Genomic DNA, 19,076 nt, shown 5'->3' with positions numbered 1-19,076 from the left:
GAGCCATGCAAGAGCTGGAAAGTGTTCAGGCCTGGGTTGACAAGTGGCAAGTAACATACATGCCACATAAGTACCAGATAAAGGCAAACTCCAACAAGAGAGAATTAAACCCTTTTTCTTTCAATGACATTAGAATTACTGAATCCTCCACCGTCAATATACTGAGGATTGCCATTAAACAATAAATGAACTGGACCAACCAGATATAGCCTGTGGCTACAAAAGCAGGTCAAAGGCTGAGAATTATGCCTTCTGATTTCCCAGTAAATTTTCACTATTTACAAGGCACAAGGTAGGAATTTGGAGGAATTCTCACCTCTTGTCTGAATGAGTAAAGAAGCTTAAAACCATCCAGGACCTCAGCCACGACTGTGGCTGCAATATGCATCAACTTCAAGATGCATCACAGTCACTCGCTAAGGCTTTTTAGAAAGCATCTTCCAAATCCCAACTTCTATTGCCTAGAAGGAATAAAGGCAACAAATGCCTGGGAGTGCCACAAGTTCCCCTCCATGTTACACAACATCTGTCTTTAAAATGTATTGTTGATCTGTCATTATTGGTGGGTCAAATACCTATTGACTTCCTATCTAACAGCACCATGGGTGTAACTACAATAGCCTGCAGCAGTCATAAGGTCACCACCACCACCTAAAGGGTGCGAGCATTGCCCTTAAAACCCATCCTATGAATGAACAAAACAAATTGTTCAAGTTCATTTCAATTGATGTAAATTATAGTGCAAATAAGACACGTAAAAAGGTCAAAATGGAACAACAACAAGAATGAAACATGTTTAAAATTGCAAAACGAATACTGGTATGTGAAAAATACACTATATCATTATTTCAGTCAAGGGGGAGGATTTTACAAAGACTTCAGGAACACGTGAGATGACTGAATTACATGAGATGGAAATTTTGCTTTCCTGACAGCAGGTTGAGATACAGAAATTAAATTAGTTACATATTTATGCCATGTCAGGCCTCAAACCAATCCTGTGGCAGGTTCATATTTACAATACAGTGCATGCCATGAATACTCATCAGTGTAATACTTTTTAAAAATGAATTTATACCTACAATAAAGACTCAGGGATGCACAAAAATCTTATTGAACTCAATTCAGATTTGTTTAAAGGTGGTGTGTGCCAGTTCACTTTGTGCAGTTGTGTTAGAGGTCAGCAATTTTCCTTGTCAAACTCTGTGGCATAAGGGATGGGAGCAGAAGAACTCCAGCTTTCGTGGACAGTTGGGACCAAAAAGGGCTCATTACAGGGGAGGGGGTTGGGGTTTGGGTGAATGGAAGAGTTAAAGAGAGATTCAAGGACAGCGGATGGAATCTGGGGCATGGAGGAGAGAATTGGGAAGAGTCTGTGGTGCAAGTCTGATGGGAACAGGTAAAAATTTGAGGGATGTAAAGGGCAAACATAGGTCCATCTCAGGGTTTTGGCTTGCAGTGTCTGTCCAGAATGTTGAGTTCACCCACAACATTTCAATTATCCCTCCTAAAAAAGTGATCTCAGACAATGATAATGTCTTAATGTATAGAACAGAGGGCCAGCTGACCCTTCACATTCAGCCATGTCCCGCAGAATGGTGAGTCCAACATTGGATACTAACATGAACATTCAAAAAAGAGTGAACACAAAAGCATAACATTGTTTCTCCCACAATAAAGGAAGTTTTCCCTAACTGCCCTGCGTGCCAATCATGAGGTGTGCCAGTACATTGAGCTCTCTGACTAAGCTAGCCTCAGCAAATAAATGGTGCACAAAGTGAAACCAACGTAATGTGAAATATTTACAAGTGAAATTTTAATTTGAAAGAGCTGTGTCACTTTGTGCTCTCGGTAAGCCTTATATTAATGTTAGTGGAGTTAGGCAGGAAATTCCTGACCATGATGCAGGACCTGTATAATCAGGAGGCTCTTATACAGCTCACTCATAGCTGCAGCCTTGAAAACTGCTAGCGAGTTTCACCAATGAGAAGCTTCCCCTTCCACGGAAACGCATGTGTCTTCAGTGTACGTCGCCAGCACTTTAAATATTAACTGGAATTATGTAGGAACTGAAAAAAGCAACAGAGCGGAAATGGTGTTCACTTCTGAAACAGCACACCAGGGTAAAATTCTGTCCAGTATTTCCACATACTATTCCACCTACAGTCTGCCTAGTAAAATAACACTCACTGATGTCCTACAATATATTGTACAGTACTTTGGAATATATTGTAAGACTCTCAGATAAAGGCAAAATACTGCTGGGACCTGAAACAAAAACTTTCTGGAGAAACCCAGCAGGTCTGACACAGTGGCTGAGCTCTGATGAAGTAAAGTTTATTTATTAATCACAAGTAAGGCTTACATTAACACTGCAATGAAGTGACTGTGAAATTCCCCTAGTGAGCACACTCCAGCACCTGTTCGGGACAATGCACCTAACCAGCATTTCTTTCAGACTATGGGAGGAAACTAGAGCACCCAGAGGAAACCCATGCAGGATATATAAACTCCACACAGACGGTCACCCAAGCTGGGAATACGAACCTAGGTCCCTGGTGCTGCGAAGCGACAGTGCTAACCATTGTGCCACCATGCCACCCCAGATCACTCTGATTCAACATTGGCTCTATCCTCTCTCCGCAGATGCTGTCAGACCTGCTGAGTTTCTCCAGCATTTTCTGTTATTGTAAGACGCTTCATTGACATGCTGGAAAACATTGGAAGGTATTGCTCTCCGGCCTGGCTGAGATCTGCTCTGTTTGCCAGTTATTCAATGACCCGGGAAAGTCATATTCTTTTCGATTTGGCGGTAGATGAGCTGTATCAAAGGAGTAAGACTTTGAATAATTGGGAAATCTTCACTGAAATGCAGGCAAAGATTCAAAAACAGCACAGCAGTGTGCTAGTGTCACATCAACCCTTCATTATATTACATCATAAATTAATTTCATCTATTTGTTTTTTGGCAGCAGGTTTCAAAAGCTGTGCTTGCTTTGGAATATTTAATTCAGTGTCTGCTAATGTTCTGTCTGTGAAATTTTTGCCATTCCACCCTTGTGTGTTTTGAATGCCTCTATGTGTTTTCTAGACTTTGTTAATCTCTTGCCATTGCAATGTGAAGATTTTTAATCAGTCACTGCTTTAAGATTACACATTTTCATCCCTGAAGCATTGTGTATAGATGGTTGCACCTCCGCAGTCTGTTTTACATGCTCCATGCTGATTGCACTGCCAGGTTAAATACAGGCCAAACAGGTTTTATAAATGTTCCAGGAAAATTATATTTAAAAAAAAGTAGACAAATGGTTGAATTAACCAACAAATTATCAAATTCTCCTTATGGTGCTGAATAGCTATATGGGCTGCCCTCCTTTGTAGGTGAAAGGTCAGGGCTATAATGTAGACTGCATTATAATACAACTGAAAGAAAAGAAATTACATAAATTCAGAAGCAGACTTTACGTAATTGTGGTGAATGTCCCTTTAAGGGCAACACAGCAGAGTATGGGTCACCTGGCCTAGGTGACCAATCAAGACACAGAGTGGGGAAATCACTCCAAGGGGCGGAGTTCTCCAAGGGCTGAGACATTTTAGAATTAGCTACAAACATGTAGCTCTTTAAGATGACTGTAAATAAATCCCAGTTTGTTCACTAATGAAGTCTCTGAAAGTGCATAATTAGTGTAATATAAAACCTCTGGTTTAAAAGTGAAGATCAAAGGAGGTAGGGAACCCTGAGGAATGCTAAGAGAACTGATCAGTTCTGAAAGAATGCAAGAAAGTATAAACAACATGCATGAAATACTCTGCAGCATCTGTGGAGAGAGAAATAGTTAAATTTTCAAGTCAGCAATGTTTTATCAGAACTGCGGATGGTTAGGAATGCAATGGGGTTTTAACATCTGGGGGCAATAGGCAGTCGGGAAAGTGGGAAAAAATAAAAAGGGAAAATCTGTGCTAGAGTGGAAGCCAGGACAGATTAAATGACAAAATATTTCATGTTCCAAGGCTAAAAGGAGTGATAATGGCACAAATAAAGAAACAAAAAACAGAAAATGCTGGAAAATCTCAGCAGGTCTGACAGCACCTGTGGAGAGAAAATAGAGCTAACGATTAAAGGATCTAAAAAGCATGGATTGGGATAGGCTGTTCTCTGGCAAGGATGTGATTGGTAAGTGGGAGGCTTTCAAAGGAGAAATTTTGAGAGTGCAGAGTTTGTACGTTCCTGTCAGGATTAAAGGCAAAGTGAATAAGAATAAGGGACCTTGGTCTCGAGAGATATTGCAACTCTGATAAAGAAGAGAGAGATGTACAATATGTATAGGCAACAGGGAACAAAAAGGATGCTTAACGGAGTCTAAAAAGTGCAAGAAACTACTTAAGGAGGAAATCAAGAAGGCTAAAAGAAGACATAAGGTTGCTTTGGCAGTCAAGGTAATGGCTGTAATGTTCTATGGTTCTACGATTTGAATAATGATGCCCGTTCGTCGGAGCTGAAGACAAATAAGACAAGATGTATACTGTAAGGGTGGAGTGAAGGAGGAGGGTTTTGATAGGAATGGCATAGACAAAAAGACAAGGGGAATTTTTCTTGTCTTTAGCTAATGATGAAGGGTTACCTTGATGCAAAACATCGGCTCTCTAGGGAAGCTGGCTGCTGAGCTCTAGAGCTGCCATTGTGCAAACACCCCAATCTCCCAGTGAACAGGGCACTGCGTGGGGCCATCCAGGGGGCTTCAACGGCCTCTGAGCCCCTCCAGCAAGGCCATCACGTCTGATCTCCCATGGTGGAGACCATCTGTGATTCTCGCCGGTGAGCAGCTAAGGTCGTGAGCCCAAACAATAGTGCCCAGGACTCCCTATTGTCATTTAAATGATAAAATTAATACTTAAATTGGCTTCTTGCCCTTCCTAGGCAGGAAGCCAATTTCACCGGCAAAACAGAGCCGATAAGACTGGGGGAGCCGAAAAGCTGGACACATCTCTCATTTTTTTGCCTCTCACTCTATCTTACCACCTCACCTCATCGAACGATGAGCGGAACAAGGTTATAAGATCACTCCCTAAGTGCCAAATGAGAGAGAGCCAGACCAGTTATTTGGATGAGTTTGAAACTGCAGTCTTCAGACAGAAGTGCAATTCTTACCAATTTAGGGGCCAGTAAAATGGTGCTTTAAAATGTTCAATTCCCATTGTTGCCTCCTTTTCAACATACGTGTGCAACAATAAGACAAAACAATGAGATTTCAGAGCAATTATCTGTAATTGTGCTTTCATAAATAAGACTATACTAAATTGGACCTGATTTAATCTATTCAAAACCTGTCCACTTTCAGAGTTAAAATTGGGCCCATTTTGTATATATCAATTGGCATACCAGCTGAGTCTCTTTGTAGGCTCCTGGTTTAACTATTATGGTGTGGTTTTAAAACAAACATCTATTATTTTGACCCTATTCAATGCATAGATAATGAAAGCACATTTTCGCTGGAGAACAGGCTTCGACGGTTAAATTATACTTAAAACTAAATATTTTTTCCATAACACTAACATAACAGTGGCATTGGCATTACCTGATTATAAAATGGCATTGCTAATTATCAATCTAACTATTGCAAAAACCCAAAGAGCGTGTTTTTTTTTACTTCTATTTATTTGTAAAGTAAAACAATCGAAAGTTAGAAGCATCTGAAACAGGATGGAAGTTAATTTTTTTTTGCATATCCTAGAACTTGATCCTCATTGTACAAGTAAAATGATGATTAAGGCTTAGTTTACAAGTTACACAAAGCTGTTCTAGTGCCTTTTTTGGAAATATGAGCATAATTTTCATTTGGAGTACTGTAATTTAGCTGATAAAATTATCTTCTTACATCATAAATAACAAGTTACTTTCTGTAGTCTCTGACTTGTGTTGAAACAAACCATTTTTTGTTAATTAAAATGCAAAAAAGGTGAATCGATAGCTTCACTAGATGCAATGAAGGGGAAGCAAACTCTATTTGTCTAAATCTCTGTGAAGATAAATCAAACATTTTATGGCCAAAAGATGCCTATGATATGCCTATACAAATGCTGTTACAGCCATGAATTCCAGTACTTGATAAGTTATGTGTTAATTCAATGCTATTGATCAGACAGTTCAGACATGGAACGTAATGCTAAATTCATAAGCCTGTAATATTTGTAGAGGTTGCACCTTATATTTAAATGATGTATTAAATAGCAGCATACATTACAAGGACAACTTCAGTCAAATTTATTAAATAATGGCCGTTCAATAGTGTTAACCAAAACTCCTCAACTTAATATTTCACCTGACATGCCGGGGATCTCTTGCAATTAAAGCTGCGTGACAATGGTGCTCAAGTAGGCCGAATTCCTGAATGGCACATTTTGTATTGTTGTCTATTAGATACATTTTAAAGTTTTTTTTCTGTTCAACAACACCTACCCAACTTTCCTTTTCCATCTAGGTTTTCATTCAAAAGATTTATGAGTAATGTTTTTATCATCAGTTTCGAGATGAAAAGAGAAGGTGTGCACATAGTCAACAATTCTTCCCAGCCGTAGAAACCTCTAATGATCCATCTAGATTTGAAATTATACTATCCACTGGAGGGATAGCTAACTATCAACATGTCTGAGGAAAGATACCATTCTCCAGATGAGGCATTAATCTGTGGTCCCATTCGTCTGTACAGGTAGGCATTAACTAGCCTATTGTTTTACCATTGGAAGGGTAGGAAGTTCTTTCAATGTTCTTGCCAGAATATTTTCCTTATCAAGTATCACCACTGTCTGTGTCACTTTGGTTCCATTGGCAGTGCACTTAGCTGAGTTAAATGGTTATGGATTTTGTCTTTTAGCCCCACTTTAAGAATTAAGCACATAATCTAGGCTGCCACTATAATGCCACCCTTTGGATAAATTAGACAAAGTCCTAATGTTCTTGCAGTTGAACTGGGCACCAATAACTCTGCTGCTATTTGAAGAACAGACTATTTCCATGAGTGCTCCCTAGCATTTCCCTTTAATTGACACAGTCAAAAGAGATTAATTATTTGTTCAATGTAAGAGACTTTCCTGTAAATAGAATGGCTGCCATGATTGCTTATAGAGGAAGAGGGTGTTTATAGAATGTATGTAATGTTTCTGGGATTTTACTGATGCATGATGACTGCCACATTTGCTCCAAAGCCATCACTGCACTCCTAAAGTAAATCATTATAAGAAATATTTTGACAGCATGATAATGCAAGTTTTTTTTTATATTTTCAGTGTTTGAGAAGGCTGCAATCAAGCATGACTTCCCTGACAGCTGGGACAGGAAGATCTCCAGTCTTGCTCCAAACAAGGGGAAAATGACAATTGCTTTACTGTCTTGCAATTTCCACCAACCTCCCTGAACTGGCACACCAGCGGTACAAGAAGGCATAATCATAAAATCCCTACAGTGCAGAAGGAGGCCATTCGGCCTATTGAGTCTGCATCAACTGCAATCCCATCCAGGCCCTATCCCCATAACCCTACCTTAGCTAGTCCCCTGACATTAAAGGGCAATTTACCATTGCCAATCTACCTAACCCGCACATCTTTGGACAGTGGGAGGAAACCGGAGCACCGGGAGGAAATCCACACTGACATGGGAAGAACATGCAAATTGCACACAGATAATTGCCCAAGCCAAGAATCGAACCCGGGTTCCTGGTGCTGTGAGGCAGCAGTACTAGCCAGCGTGCTGCCCCTAAGGTGCTTTCTTTTATTTTTGGCTTTCACATGGTGGGATCAATTGCACCCACAGGGCCATTGGAGGCCCTCAACTACAGTGTAGTGGCTAATGCAAGACTGCATTAGCTGCAAGACAGTTAAATTTTAGCAACTGGACACACGAAGAGACATAAACTGGCATAGAATCAAATTCAGACCCAGGTTGCCAAATTTCTGTAGCATTCTCTTGTCACAGATCTTAGAAGCTTTACTTAAGTACTGGTGGCGATGCTTCTAATAATCCACATAAGGTTTTGCCAAGCTCCATTCATATATTGGCAGGGAAAATAATATTCCAAAGATGCTTCTGGAACACTAAGGTGAAGGAGAGACTGATGGGTGGAGCTTGGGTTCATATTTGAATTCTCTTCCAATTCTGGAAAATTTATATCATAAAGACCTGTTGATGAAAGTTTTCTGGTCGATCATCAGCTTATGAATGCAAAAATGTATCCCCAAGAACTGTAACTATTCGCTAGCTAAGCCTTCGTTCACTGGAAGAGGGACAAGAAGGGCTCAGTGTACATTTAACTGTATGAGGAACATTGATATTCTTTGCCAGAGATTTAGCTGCAAATCTTCAGCTCTGATTTCCTCTTGGACTCCACACAAATAGGTTAAATTCAGAAAATAATCAACTTCTCCCAGAGAATGAGAGACAGTTGAGAGGCAGGGAATCATTACTTTCCTTACTCACCACAAAACAATGGAAATATTTTGACTGAGGTGATGGACAGAACCTTAATGAAGAACAGTGGGACAATGCTGAGGTCACATAGATGTCATAGAGGTTTACAGCATGGAAACAGGCCCTTCAGCCCAACTTGTCCATGCTGCCCTTTTTTTTAAACCCCTAAGCAAGTCCAATTGCTCGCATTTGGCCCATATCCCTTGATACCCATCTTACCCATGTAACAGCCTAAACGCTTTTTAAAAGACAAAATTGTACCCGCATCTACTATTACCTCTGGCAGCTTGTTTGAGAAACTCACCACCTTCTGAGTTAATAAATTGCTCCTCTGGATAGCTTCGTATCTCTCCCCTCTCACCTTAAACCTATGCCGTCTAGTTTTAGACTCCCCTATCTTTGGGAAAAGATATTGACAGCTGATCTATGCCCCTCATTATTTTATAGATCTCTAGAAGATCACCCCTCAGCCTTCTACCCTCCAGAGAAAAATGTCCCAGTCTATCCAGCCTCTCCTTATAACTCAAACCATCAAGTCCCAGTTGTATCCTAGTAAATCTTTTCCATACTCTTTCTAGTTTATTAATATCCTTTCTGTAATAGGGTGACCAGAACTGTACAAGTATTCCAAGTGTGGCCTTACCAATGTCTTGTACAACTTCAGCAAGATATCCCAACTCCTGTAATCAATGTTCTGACCAATGAAACCAAGCACACCAAATGCCTTCTTCAGCACTCTGTCCACCTGTGACTCCACTTTCAAGGAGCTATGAACCTGTACCACTAGATCTCTGTTCTGTAATTGTCCCCAACACCCTACCATTAACTAAGTCCTGCCCTGGTTCAATCTACCAAAATGCATCACCTTGCATTTATCTAAATTAAACTCCATTTGCCATTCACCAGCCCACTGGCCCAATTGATCAAAATCCTGTTGCAATCCGAGATTACCTTCTTCACTGTCCACGATGCCACCAATCTTAGTAACTTACTAAGCATGCCTCCTATATTCTCATCCAATTCATTAATATAAATGATAAATAACAGTGGACCCAGCGTCAATCCCTGAGGCACACCGCTGGTCACAGGCCTCCAGTTTGAAAAACAGCCCCTCTACAACCACCTTGGCTTCTATCATCATGCCAATTTTGTATCCATTTACTTAGCTCGCCCTGGATCCTGTGGGATGTAACAATCTACCATGTGGTACCTTGTCAAAGGCAATGCCAATAGGCAGGACTGCTCAATTCCCTTTACTCGGGCAAGCCAACTGACATCACACATCTGGGCTCCGTGATCAATTAAGCTTATTTATTCGTGTCACAAGTAGGCTTACATTAGCACAGCAATGAACTTAATGTGAAAATCCCCTAGTTGTCGCACTCTGGCACCTGTCCAGGTACACTGAGGGAGAATTTAGCATGGCCAATGCACCTAACTTGGGTAAATTTATAAGTCATTGTGTCAAAGGGAAGATTTCTATCTAAAGGGACCACAGAGTGTTTCAGAAAAGCTCAGCAGCGCTTGGATTTTTCAGGTAGCAATGCTTCCAGGAATGAGGAGGAGATCATCTGGGAAGGTTGTTACCTCCTGCCTGGAGGTCCTGCTGCAGAATGTGAGGGAAAGAGGGGGGGGGGTGGTGGCGGTGTAGTACTGCGGTGACGTGAGAATGGGAGAAAAAGGACAACCTCTCTAATCAAACAAGCGTGGGTGGACATGACAGAGGAAGTCAGCAGCAGGAATATCCCTCCAACTCGGAGGTGGTGCATGAAAAGGATCCAGGGCTTCAGGATGACATAACACTGTCTGGTGCCAGGGCCTATATTCTGACTTACCCAGGATTCTCCAGCACAGCCAACCATTTCAGGCAAATACATCTTGCAGCTTTGCTCAATCCTTTCTCTGTCTCTTGAGGCACCTCCTCATAACCCCACCAGCATGACCAACACACACACTCATTCTTAGCCATGCCACCCTGCACCTGTGCCTTACAAACAGACACCTCTACAAATGATGTCCCTGCCCCCTCTTCACAATTCACTGCTTTCTCTCCCCTGCAGGAGAGAACATACAATTTGGTGAGAGGTGAGGTGTTGGACATGTGAAATCCAGGGTGGGGGAAAGAAGATGAACATTTTTAAAAATTCTTTCATGGGATGTATGTGTCCCATTTGTTGCCCATCTCTAATTACCCTTAATTTGGGTTCAAGACAGAAAGGCTCAGTGTTATTTCCCTTAAGTTAGGCTACACTTTTTATTTGACTTTTGCGGAGAAAAGAACCCTGGTATTCCTAAGCTGCAGTAAAAAGTTCTGGCCAGAACTCTCCATTCACCTGACGAAGAGGCAGTCCCCTCGAAAGCTTGTGAGTATATTATCAAATAAATAGGTTGGACTAAAACCTGGTGTTGTCAGACTTTTTACTGTGTTTACGCCAGTCCAACGCCGGCATACCCACATCATGATTCCTAAGCTGCAGCATGAAAGAATGGACTGCTTGTCATAGAGGAGTACAGGACAGAAGGCGGCCATTCTTCCCATTGAATCTATCCCTGTTCTTTCAAATTGCAATCCAGTTAGTAACCTTTCCCTACACTTCTCCCATATTCTTGTTGTTCTTTTTCCCTCCTAAGTATTTATAAAATTTCTCTCGGAAAACTGTTGTTAAATCTGTATCCACCACCCTATCAAGCAGCGCCAATCAAATACTAACCACTCGTTAGTAAAAATATTTTCCTCGTGCTTATTGGTTCTTTTGCAAAGCACCACAAATCTATGCCTCTGGTTATTGACCCTTCAGCCAATGGAAACTGCTTTTCTTTCCTTACTTTATCTAAAGCCTGAAGATTTTGAATATTTCTATCAAATCTCCACAACTCTAAGGAGAGCAATCCAAGTTATTCCAGTCTCTCCATGTATCTTTAATCCCTGGAACCATTCTAATAAATCTTTTCAATGCCCTCACCAAAGCCATTCATTTTTATACATTTATTATGAAGCAAACAGCATAGTCATGACCAATTCTGCAAAATGTAGCCACAATGGGTTCTATTTCCTTTATGTTTCATTTAGTATGGATCAATAGTGTTAATTTTCTGGATCTGGAGAGGAACAATAGGTAATGTACAAAATTTACTTCATACAGAAATCCTATTAATCTAGCAACCAGCAAATGCTCAAAAGTTTGTGAAATCCTCAGCAAATCTTTTGCTCCTTTGCAATTCCAATTCCAGAATATAATCTAATTTAAATCCTAAAAGAAAATCCAAAAAGAAACTGTGTGATGTTCTTGCATATAAACAGAATACATATTTGCATTCCCTTAGTGATGTGAATAAATTGTGGAATTAAAATGTCATCAAATGCTTACTTTGCCATGCAAATAATTGAGTGACTTACTATGTGGTGAAACATGTGTTGTATTATATTTTGAATCACACATTTCATATGTGTGGAGCAATAGATGTGTGCAGCACATTAAGGAAACTATTGGACTCATTGTGTGCTAGCTTTTTACTACATCAGTTCAAAACAAAGTCTAATGCCCTACTCTCACCCCATAGCTCTGTCTTCATAAGAACATAAGAACATGAGAAATATGAGCAGGAGTAGGCCATCTAGCCCTTCGAGCCTGCCCCGCCATTCAATAAGATCATGGCTGATCTGAAGTGGCTCAGTTCCACTTTCCCGCTTTCTCCCCATAACCCTTAATTCCCTTGCCTATCAAAAACCTATCCACCCGTGTCTTAAATATATTTAGCGAGGTAGCCTCCACCACTTCAACGGGCAGAGAATTCCAGAGATTCACCACCCTTTGAGTGAAGAAGTTCCTCCTCAACTCCGTTCTAAACTGCACCCCCCTTATCTTGAGGCTGTGCCCTCTAGTCCTGCTGTCCTTTCTGAGCGGGAAGAATCTCTCTACCTCTACCCTATCCATCCCCTTCATTATCTTATGTAAGATCCCCCCTCATCCTTCTAAACTCCAACGAGTACAGACCCAGTCTATTCAGCTACAGACCCAGTCTATTCTTCCTCTGCTTCAAATATTTATTCAGTATTATTTGAAAATGTACACCAATCTCTGCATCAACCGCATCTACAGCAAATAATTTTCCACATGAAGTAATTTCTTCTAAGCCCTCATCTTCAAAACAATAAAGTTGTCTCTCCCGCACCACTTTGATAAAATCCATCATAACCTGTTCAACTTAACTGTGTAAGAACTACTTTGTGCTCCTATGAGATATTTTGAAATCTCTGGAAATGTCTGTTTTGAACATGGTACAAACTTACATTCAGGTTGAGCAAAATTCCAAAAGTTCTGTATTAACAACAGCAACCTCCCCTCCCTCCCATACCCTTGATGAATTGATGATGCACTTTGTCTATAATTTTAATGTTCAATCTAGAATGGAGAATGCAAAAACATATGCAATATTTTCTAACTATGACTTTCCCAAATCTCTTTTTATTTTCTTAATTTATTTTTACTCTTGCGCTCCATGCGAATATTTGTAAAACCTAAATTACTTGTGTCCTTTTGTAATAGCTTTATGTATCTGTGTTTGCACATTACAATATTTTTATATAGCTTGTTTTAGATTACAATAAATGCCACATAAGACTTGCCATTTAGCAAAATGTTGAAATAAACTGTGTACCCAAAGTATGATTGAAATTGTCAGTCTTTCTTCCCTGTCCCCACTACTGCCTACAATTTGTCACTTGTTCTGTGCATTCACTCTGATTCATGCTATTGAAAGACAGGGAAAGGAAAATGAGACAGATGCATGGGGATTGGAAAAGGGGATAAGTTGACAAACATGCAATGACTGAAGAAGGCATATGTATGATTTTTCCAGTGATCTAATCGCAGTGTTCAAATTCAATTTATTTTCACAGAACCTGCTGGGAGTAAGTGTACCACTGTCCTGGACTAAAATCTGTTGTCCAACGTCAGAATCCAGATGGTCATGCTTTATCAGGTTACATTTGTATCAATGCAGCCATCATAGGAGACTGCTATAGAACTCTCAAGACCATTATTAGTTACAATAGCACATATAGCTCATCAGACACATAAATGGTTTGCCAGAAAAAACACAACAAAGCATGGGCTTTGTTCATCATAAATTTTGTTGGTTCAAGTGTGTCTGCTGGCTTTCAGCAAAATGAACTTAACACAAACATATATAAACAATTTCATATATTTTCCTATGCTTTAATGTGTCAGCTATTGATCTGATGAATACAAATTCACTTGCATGCAGGTTCCTAGGAACATCAGCCTAAAGATAGGATATTCAATCAAACCTGTTCATGTTGGCATTTATGCTCCATTCAAGCTTCTTACCAACTCTATCTGTGTGACCATGTAATTTCCTTCTCCATCATATCTTAGAAGCATGTGTGTTGTTCTTCTCAAAACCATTTCCTGTGGTAGTGAGTTTCACATCTCACAAATCTATGTTTCTAATGAATACCTGATTTAATTTTGTGTTGGCTGTCTTATATTTATGGCCTCTGTTTTTTCTCTTACCCACAAGTGAAAACACTCCCTACCTATTCTATTGAAAATCTTTTATAATTTTAAAACACGTATTATATCATTCCTCTCTTTTCAAGAGAAGCTTGGCCCAATAAATTCATCCTTTCTTGAAAGGTACAACTTCATAGTTCTGGTATAATTCGGTCCATTGTTCTGTGCGTTCCCGTAAGTTTCTCTCAGAATCAATGTGTATATTCAGAATATCAAGTAATTGTGCCATTCTCCTGCGTCAGATTTACTCATGACCCCGGTTAGCAGCAGCAACAAAAATAAATTTGAGCTTCAATTTGAATAGGTCTGGAATATTTTGTGAACACCAGGAATAATATTGTAAATGAGTTTTATAAGTATTCCATAGCCCTGTTCAACAACAGTAACAGAAATGAAAAAGGAGAAAAGTATTTGAAATAAATGGAGCAATTTAAAAATTTGATCAGATTCAACTTACTTTGTTGTTTCTGTCGTGCTTTATCGCATATTGCTGGTCTCTGATAGATCTTTTTCCCATCAGGCAAGGAACAATCATTGCTGCAAACTACTACGCCCAGGCAGGATTTCTTCAGGATGTGGCAGTTGTGGTTGTTGGTATTCCTCATGGCCCAACCGCTCTGATGTCTTTGTGCATTTTTATCATCAGCACTATAAATAAATTTTATATAGGAATCCGTCCATTCCTGGAAACTGTCCAGTTGATGCACATCCTTCAAACAGAAATTCAACAATAAATAAAATGTGGTTTTCTTTGAGCTGGCCGCGTGGCTTCAGTCACAACCGACAGTGGGAATGAAAAATGTCACAAACGCCTGCGGAAAAATCAGGTCTCGAATGTTTTCAGGATCCAATGGATTTTGGGAGGTGATTTGAATGCAGAGCTCAGCATTAATGAACATTATTAATTAAAAGATCAGTAAGGAAACAGCAAAGAACTTGTCTTAAGAATTATGCTGTTGAAGGATGTATCAATATAGTTTATATCATACAGAGAACAATCGAAAAAATGTTGTAACAATATGAATGTGTTACAATAAATGGATAATAGAGTGGTTTCAGGTCCTGCGCTGTATCTTAATATCGTTTAACAGGAAATCTCGTTTCCATTTTTATCTGCGGTCCTTTTGTATTATTTATAAAAAAGTAATGTTGTAATTCATATAAGTGCATTTTTCAATAGATACCCAAATAGTTGCTTAATTTTTACTTTTCGAATCGAAGCAGCGGGAAAAGCTTTATTTTCTCTCTCCACAGATACTGCCAGACCTGCTGAGTATCTTCTCCCCAGCATTTTCCGGTTCTGTTTCAGATCTCCTGAATCCACCGTATTTTGCTTTTGTATGCTCGGGTTTAACATCTTCTGTGGTTATCTTTACACAGCTATTGAAGCACATTGTGAAGCGATCGCTAGAAATATTTCGGAGGACTATTGTGTCTGACACGGAGCGGCTGAATTTATCATCCGCAATGTTAGAAGATGCTAAAACATTGTGGAATAGTGCAGAAGGAATTCGCATTTATACGATGCCTGTGACACATGTATCCAAATTGCTTGGCGGCCACTGAGTTGCATTTTTTTATTTTGGAAGTGTTATAAAAGCAAAATTGATAGCCGCGTGCTCTGACATGAACTGCCTTGCTTTTCAATTATTGTTGTGGGATCTAATATATCGTTATATCTGCGCTCTTGTGTTGAAAGCGACCCAGACGCTGCGTTCAAATCCTGAGTTCCCCCCACCTCCTCTGAACGAAGTTCCTGCCGACTGAAACAGGCTAACAATAATCATTCAATTCAAGCTCTCACAGAGCGGGGCAAGTTCAGGAACATCTATCTGGTCATTCCCCCACTGAGGCGGCACCTATGTGTAGAACACAAACCGAGACACGGACAGGCCGCTTAACATTTCTCCCCACTTAATGCGCAGGCAAGGAGGAGCAGAATCGATCTGTATTGTAATATTACCACTTGCCCATTTAAAGTTTCAGGCGTTTGAATGGAGTCAGCGACCAGAACATCTCCAGAGTTGGGCATTTGGCATTTGCTCTGTAGGTGGGACTTCAGAAAATACACCCAAATATTCTTTGACGAAACATTTCAAATACTTACCAACGAAACTACCAGGCGGTAAAGGGTAGGGGCACAGAATCCATAACTAAACGCGAGAAAGAGATATGAGAATGATTCTCTAATGGACAGAAATCTATGTTCGCAGTACTTGAATGCAAATTAATCCGCAAGTTTGTGTGCAAATATTTCTGGGGATTCTCTCCTCTCGTGGAATTGAGCAAGACTGGCCTTTTGAAATGTAGAGAGTGGACACGCTTTTCAAGTGGGGAAAAAAAATCAAGTCAGTGCAATGAAATTTATAGCGGCAAAAAAAAGCAAATAGTGCGGGGGGGGGAGGGGAATCTGAAATAATGAACAGAAAATGCTGGAAAACTCAACAAGTCTGGCAGCATCTGCGGAGTGAGATCTGATGAAAGGTCACAGAGCTGGATTAACTAATGTCTCTTTCCCCACGCCCCCCCCCCCCCCCCCGAAATTAACATGGGGAGCGGGGCTGTCAATTGCTATTCAAATTGAGACTGAGATTTCATATCTGGAATCAAAATGAACTTCCTTCGGTATATTGAAATCTCTTCAACTTAAATATTGTATATATTTTTGTATTCTCCATTCTAGATTGAACATTAAAATTATAGACAAAGTGTATCGTCGATTCATCAAGAATATGGGAGGTTGCTGTTGTTAATTCAGTTGTTAATTTGGAATTTTGCTCGACCTGAATGTAAGTTTGTACCATGCTCAAAATAGACATTTCCAGGGATTTCAACTCATTAAGTTGATATATAGACACATAGATAGATAAACAGATAAACAAATGTGATTCCTTTGTAGAGCTATTCAATACAGTATATATCAGAAGATAGATTCTAAGTTATGTCGAAGTATAAGTGAGCCGAACTGAAACGTAATGTTGAAAGTTTTTGCACACGCGGCTTAGGAAAACATTGAGGAATTAGGGCAAAGTTTCTGTGAAAATGAATCCCGTGAGGCACACCAGAGATCGCGGGATAGAATCAAGTTCTACAGAATCAAATCTATACGTCAACTCGGGGTTATTAAGTTGAAGAGATTTCAATATACCGAAGGAAGTTCATTTTGATTCCAGGTATGAAATCTCAGTCTCAATTTGAATGACAATTGACAGCCCCGCTCCCCATGTTCCAATTTCGGGGGAGGGGGTGGGGGGAGAGGGACATTAGTTAATCCAGCTCTTGTGACCTTTCATCGGTCACCCCTTAAACAGGAGAGTGGAACCCCTGATTCTGTATGAGCTCCTGTGAAAGCGCACTAACCTGGGGCAGTTTGGGGTCGTTGATGTCCCAAGAGAGCGGCGATTCGAGGGAAGAGATGTAGCCGGAGTTTGGAAAACAGTGTTCTCCGTTTTTCAACATCTTCCTGAGATAGGTTTCTCTCCCTCTCGCTTGTGCGATCACCAAGTCAAAGCCTCCCACCAGCCTCTCCCGAAAATCCAGAACCGGTTTATCTGAGAGGTTTTGAATTCCCCTCTGAAATGCAGATAAAAAGATAGATATCAACTCTACATTGCTGACAAAACTTGTTCGATGGAATAGTTTATGTTATAAATGGGTAGCAGGTCACAACTCGAGCAAGCGATTTATGTGCGGTATGGAAATCAAAAACTAAACAATTTTTTTTACATAAACAAATGCATCATCTTGCTAACCTGTTAAATAAAATCCTGGTTAAATTTAAATGTCGAAACGCCACTTATTAGAAAGAACTCAGTAAGTGATTTTACAAGAGGACCTTTGATCCCGTGTATCTAGATCAAGGATGGTGTAAAGCTAAAGATTGTAAAATATTGACTACAACATATGTCAATATCATTGCTAAAGTCAATTAAAACACCAGAAATGAGTGCCAGTTTGAGAGGCGGTCAGGAGGGACGGTACTGCTTGGATGCCAGTTAAACCTAATTTCACTGGAAAATGTTCCAACAGACACATCATTACCGAACAGTGATAGACGAGAAATCAAACTTCGTGAGATGCAAATAAGTCAAAGGTTAAAGTGACCCGAAGCTCAGCACACCCAGTTTAGGAAAACTTTGAGAAATGAGGGCAGAGTTTCGGTGAAAATGAATGCAGGCAGGTACACCGGTGATCACAGAATGAAATCAATCTAACAGCATAGGTGGAAGAAATCCGTGCATTGACGCTCACCTGGCTGCAGACTGAGTGGGGTAGGGTGGATGTTGGATGGACCGGGCAGTCGGTGGTGTGGAAGAGCGCTCAAGTGTCCAGTGCGTCAGAAAGTTTGAGCCAGGTTCCGAGCCGCCGCTTCAATGAGTTACATAATCCAGGAAAGGAACGGCAATCTTCATCGGAGCATCAACGCTATGGTACGCCATGCAAATAAGTTCTGCTCTCTAGTCCAATGAGGGCCCGAGTCAAAGGTTTGGCTCCAGTTGAAAAAAAACCTCCCATCATTTAAGCAGCAATGAAGGCACTTTCTCCAATGGAAGAGCAAAACAGGACAAAACCGCGCCACCTTCTAGTTTCCAGGTAAAGGTAGAAAGTAGTAGTCATATCCGAAATTCACCGCTACTCCTTAACAGTTCCCACGGGAACGTGTTGAGAAATCCTTTGCCGGATGTGAGTTAGACATATCTTGGTAGGTTTAGTCCTCCTGACCCGGTTATGACCAGCTGATGTTAACCTGCTGAAATGGTGCAACTCATTCATATGGAGCACTCATGTGTTTCCAATTGCTTGGTCCAGATAGGGCTACCATCACAAGTATAGACCTGCCACAGGTATTCTGCTATGGTGACACTCATCGTGGACTTTATGTTGTGTACACATTATCTAATATAACACAGTGACTTCCAGTTATCTAGTTACACACTATCTTGACTTAGAAATATATTGTCATTTCTTCACTGTCACTGGGTCAAAATCTTCTTCCTTAGCAGCATTGTGGGTGTACCAACACCTCAGGGTTCATGAAGGCAGCTCACCGCCACTTCTCAAGGGCAATTAGGATTGGG

At 40.4% G+C, this 19,076-nt stretch overlaps 1 protein-coding gene across 1 annotated transcript in view; it reads right to left on the bottom strand.

Annotated features, from left to right (window-relative positions):
• Positions 1 to 17,457, bottom strand: part of LOC145345425 (chorion-specific transcription factor GCMa-like) — a 30,818-nt gene extending 13,361 nt beyond the window's left edge. Inside the window, exons 1-2 of the mRNA XM_080193242.1 lie at positions 17,359 to 17,457; positions 14,456 to 14,708 (exon numbers count right to left, since the gene is read on the bottom strand). Of these exons, the coding sequence (XP_080049368.1) occupies positions 14,456 to 14,708; positions 17,359 to 17,457 (352 nt within the window). The remainder of the gene's footprint in view (positions 1 to 14,455; positions 14,709 to 17,358) is intronic.
• Positions 17,458 to 19,076: the final 1,619 nt, after the last annotated feature.

The sequence above is a fragment of the Carcharhinus amblyrhynchos genome, chromosome 7 (genome assembly GCF_965287045.1).
Source record: "Carcharhinus amblyrhynchos chromosome 7, sCarAmb.v2.hapA, whole genome shotgun sequence".
Lineage (NCBI taxonomy): Eukaryota > Metazoa > Chordata > Chondrichthyes > Carcharhiniformes > Carcharhinidae > Carcharhinus > Carcharhinus amblyrhynchos.
Note: the sequence above shows the minus strand (reverse complement) of the source record. Positions and strands in the feature narration are given on the sequence as shown.